At 42.2% G+C, this 5019-nt stretch overlaps 1 protein-coding gene across 1 annotated transcript; it reads right to left on the reverse strand.

Annotated features, from left to right (window-relative positions):
• Positions 1-1257: 1257 nt before the first annotated feature.
• Positions 1258-4341, reverse strand: LOC145616932 (uncharacterized). Its single transcript, XM_081671648.1, has one exon. It carries the CDS (start codon positions 4339-4341, stop codon positions 1258-1260), a length of 3084 nt encoding a protein of 1027 aa, XP_081527774.1.
• Positions 4342-5019: the final 678 nt, after the last annotated feature.

Consider the following 5019-nt stretch of genomic DNA (forward strand, 5'->3'; position numbering starts at 1 on the left):
AATCACAAGTCAAACAAACGGTTAACACATATATAATATGCACAAACAAGGATGCACAAGTAGTTCACATAGTCACAATATGATGCAATGAGCTAACCTAACCATGGCTCTAGTTCTCTAAAGTTCAAGGATATGGGTTAAGTCAAAAAGGTCCATGGTTATGAATCCATATGCATTGCACACAAGCCTACCGTGAGGGTTGGTGCGAATGGACAGGACCCCGCGAGTTCATGTTGAAATCGAACTCGACTCCATGGTTTGGTGAATTCACAAACTTTGCACGTACCCGTTATTTGCACATGATAGTAAATTATTCAATTGGGCAGGTGAAGCAGGAACCCCCAGAGGGTTATATCCATATGCATAACACATAAGGGTTCAGAAAAGTGAGAAAAGGACTCAATCAATAAGTAAAATCAAGCCAACAATGCTAGAAATGGTCAAAGCAAGAAGGCAGACCCCTGGCTCGGTACTGGAAGAACTTGGCGCCAGACTACAGGGACTGTTGCCGCAAAAAAGCCTCTGTCGCCAAGCGACAGAAACTTTTTACGGGCAACAAGCCTTGTTTTCTAGACGCTAGTTCCTACATGCCTTGGCAAGTTTCTGTGTTCTTAAAATTTTCCAGTTTTCGCATCGTTTTTTCGATTCTAGTCATTAAAGATATTTCTCAAATTTCCTACGTGTAAAATTCCTATGTATTGACTCATGAGGCTCTCCCATGAGAACCTTGTAATGCATATGACAATAATGTTAATCAAATCACGCACATGAAATACTTAGAATTTTTCGAGTCTCATCCGCTCATACTAAATAATTGCCAAAATAAATTTTAGGAATATAAATAGAAATCCTCCCTAGTGGAGTCGCCAAAAAACTGTAGGGAATATTTCAAGCATTATTACCCCAAACTTGAACCCCACTGTGATCATACACTAAAGTACGGTGGCGTTCCAAAGGGAAGGAAAAGAGAGCAAAAGAGAGCCAACAAGTTTTAGGAACTTGTAAACCCAAAAGACAATCCAAAAGGACCATCAACTCCATAAGGTCTTGAACCAAACAGGGTCCGGGGATGAGGGTACGAATCCAATCTACAAAAGAAAGGACCCGCCCTATAAAATAGGCCTCTACTTTGTTCTGCTCGTATTCATGCGCGCTTTTCGAATAACATACAAACATCATATTAAACCTACCCTGTTTATCTACGTTGGTTGAATTTTTTTTTTTTTTTTTTTGACAAGTGCAAAGGAGAAACAATAACTAAGTACAAATAAAATCCGACCCCGATAGCCGACATTGTTTTGCAATGTCATGGGCCCTCTGGACTTGGCCTCTTTGGACCTTGATAATTGCACACCTATGAAAGCCACGACCCTCATCTTTAATAGCTTTGATCGTCCAAGCGATTGAGATTTCCTTACATATATTACCCTGAAGATTGTCGATGAGAGCAGCCGCGTCAGACATAATCAAAACTTCTTGTTCCCCTCTACTCTTAGCCCATTTTAAGGCTTCCAGACAGGCCCAAGCCTCACAGTGCAAGGCCGACATTGCTGCTCCATGCTTGCCTCCCCCATCAATACCATGTAGCAAAGAACTATTATTGGCTACCCAGCCAATACCGGACTTTGTAGTCTTCTTTTCCCATGCACCATCTACTTCTATTTTGAGACTTGCAAACCCAGTGCCATTTCTTCCCAGTTGAACATGGTAGAACCCTGGAGGGAGACACTGGTCATCCGAGGTGCCTATGCCTGTAGAGGTGTCTGTTGCTGCTATATGGGTAAACGCCTCGTGCTCCTGTAATGCATTGTTAATAAGAGCCATAACTAGACCCGGGGTTCTTTCCACATCCCTGTAAACTTCTTCGTTTCTAGCTCTCCAAAGACCCCACAAGGTCGCTAAAAACATCGGGATGCGAGCACTCCTTTTACCATCCTCGCTATAGAAGAGTAGGATAGAGTGTTGAATCCAACTCCTCATTGAGTCGGACCCAGGATTATCAGAGCAAATAGTTAGGGGGCCACTCCCCCAAACGTCCTTTGCTAGAAAACATAGTCGGAAAAGATGTTGGCAATCCTCTATTTCCTCTCCACAGTAGTCACACGTTTCATCCATATGAATACCTCTCCTTGATAAATTTGTTTTCACAGCCATTGCGTCATGGAATATTCTCCATAAGAAAATCTTCCATTTAGGCTGAATATTCAGCCTCCATAGGAGCTTAGCAAATCCCTGATCAGCCAAGCTAATATTACCTCCTTCTCCTCCTTGACCCTTCGAGCACCAGTAGTAGCCTGTTTTCACCGTATAATTTCCTGAAGGATGATGCTTCCAATAGATGTAATCATCTTCTAAACTTGGGGGAAGTTCCAAGGACAAGATGGACTTTGCGCTCTCCCACTCAAAGCATTCCCTTACTTTCCCAGCCTTCCAGGTACAAGTTTGTACATCAATGAAGTCACTCACTTTCCATTTCATAGCCTCTCTTAACCTTTGCCCTGAATTAACCGTCGGAACCACCCCTCTAACCCAAGGCATGCTAATGGCTTTGATCTTTTCACCATTCCCCACCTTCCAAGCAAACCCTTTTTTGAACACCTCAAAAATCCTTCCCAGGCTTACCCTACCCCAAGAAGGATTACCTTTCCTTTCATAAGATCTAGTCATATTGCATAATCCACAAGGTTGGCACCCCCTATGGACTCTTGCCAGTAAGAGTTGGGGATTTAGGTGCATCCGAGTAGCCTGTTTGAATAACAGCGCATTATTTAGGGCTGTAGAGCCCCTGATTCCTAGCCCTCCCATGCTCTTTGGGAGTTGTATAGTAGCCCTACTCACCCAATGCATCCCTTTGTTCCCATTGTTAGACCACCAGAACCTTGCGATGAGAGAGTCAATCTTATTTGCTGTACTCTGTGGAAGTTTAAGACATTTCATGACATGTGCTGAAATACTTACAAGCACTGTGTTGATGAGGATCAGTTTTGCAGCCTGAGAGAGCTTTAAAGATGCCCAAGAGACAATTCTATCAGATACCTTATCTGCTAGGTACTGAAAGGAGGTACTCTTCTTTCCCTGTATATCTATCGGGGCCCCCAGATGGATGCCCATATTATGAGTTTCCGACATAGAAAGGATCCCTTTCAAAACCATTTTTGTACTTTCTGTCACCCCCGGGGAAAATTTCACAAACGATTTTTGGAGGTTTAACCTTTGACCTGAAGCCTTGCCAAATCTGAGGAGAATGTCACTAATACACTTACAAGAATCCTCCTTAGCTTTAACGAAGATCATGGCGTCATCCGCGAAAAACAGATGGGAGATAGAAGGAGACCGACGCGAAACCTTTAGCCCCTTAAATAACCTTATATCTTCCGCTAAAGTCAGCATTCTAGAGAGAATGTCCATGCAGAAAAGGAATAAATATGGGGAAAGAGGATCCCCTTGCCTTATTCCGCATTGCGGCCTAAAATGCTCTGTAGTCTTCCTGTTGATGACTACTTCAAAACTGACCGTTGAAATGCACTGGGAGATCATCTTTATCCAGTGCCCCGAGAACCCATATGCCTGCAAAACCTTCAATAGAAACATCAAATCAACCCTATCATATGCCTTTGACATATCAATTTTAACCCCTGTGAAGTTAGACCCTTTCTTTGAGTTTATCAGGTGCATTAACTCATGACTCAAGAGAATATTGTCTTCCATATATCTTCCAGGAATGAAGGCATGTTGATAATCAGAAATGATACTTGGAAGAACGGTCTTAAGTCTGTTGACCAAACATTTGGAGATGCACTTGTACACCGTATTGCACAAGCTGATCGGCCGAAATTGATTTGCCATTTCTGGAACTTTGACTTTTGGGATTAAAACCAGAAGGGATTGATTCCATTCCTTAAGCATATTACCTGTTCTCAAGAATTGTTGAACGCTATCCACCACCAATTGACCAATCTCTTTCCAATAGACATGGAAAAAATCCACTGTGAAGCCATCCGATCCTGGGGATTTCGAGCGGTGCATACCTAACATGGCTTTTTTAATTTCTTGATCTGAGAGTGGTTGGTCCAGCCACTCTCTATCCTCCATGCCTATCGAGGGAATGTCTAGCTGACGAATAAGAAGGTCGATGTATTCCTCGTGATCCTCTGACACAGAGGGATTATAGACATCTTTGATAGATTTTAGAATAACACCTTCCACTTCCTCTTGGCCCTCCACCCACCTATCTTCCTCATCCTTTAAGGTGAGAATTTCCCTCTGTAATTGTCTTTGTTTAACCCTTCTATACATCAAGGGAGTAGGACAATCACCTTGTCTTATCCAGTTCTCTTTCATTCTCTGCTTCCAATACTCAAAACTAAGTTGACAATCCGGGATGAGATTATTGATGTTGTTGATATATTCTTCCCCTTCCCTGATCGAGTTGACACCTAAACCCGATTTGTTAATGTCATCGGTGAGCTTCCTCCAATTGATACCCCAAATCTTCCTGTTTTCCAAACACCAATATTATAGTTCTGTTCTCAAGGCCCTCAATCTCCTAGAAAGCCTAAACATATTAGAACCCCGAACATCTAACCTGCATACCTTTACCACTAATTCTTTAACCTGGGGGAGTTTAAGGCACCAATTTTCGATTTGATATGGTCTGTTGGACTTAGAAGAAGGAGGGCTAGCAACATACAAAATGGCCGCATGATCCGAGCATATAATAGGTTCATGAAAAACCTTACCGTCCGGAGAATGATAAAACCAATCCTCCGTGATGTACGCCCGATCGAGCCTTTTAAGGATAAGCTCATCACCTTCCCTTTTATTGCTCCACGTGAACCTTGGACCCGAGAAAGGCACCTCGGTTACATTACTACTAACGTTGGTTGAATATTAATGCACAAATAATACTATTATTGGCGATCACTTGAATTAAAATCACATTAGCCTAAACCGAATTAATAATTATCTTATCAAGCGTGATTTCAAGTACAAATTCCTTTTAACAAGTATAAAAGGTGT

Source organism: Chenopodium album, chromosome 26, assembly GCF_948465745.1.
Source record: "Chenopodium album chromosome 26, dcCheAlbu1.1, whole genome shotgun sequence".
NCBI classification, from domain to species: domain Eukaryota; kingdom Viridiplantae; phylum Streptophyta; class Magnoliopsida; order Caryophyllales; family Amaranthaceae; genus Chenopodium; species Chenopodium album.

What these genes read in the sequence shown, in the direction of transcription:
- LOC145616932 (XM_081671648.1), bottom strand. Translation starts at nt 4,341, where the DNA reads ATGAAAGAGAACTGGATAAGACAAGGTGATTGTCCTACTCCCTTGATG.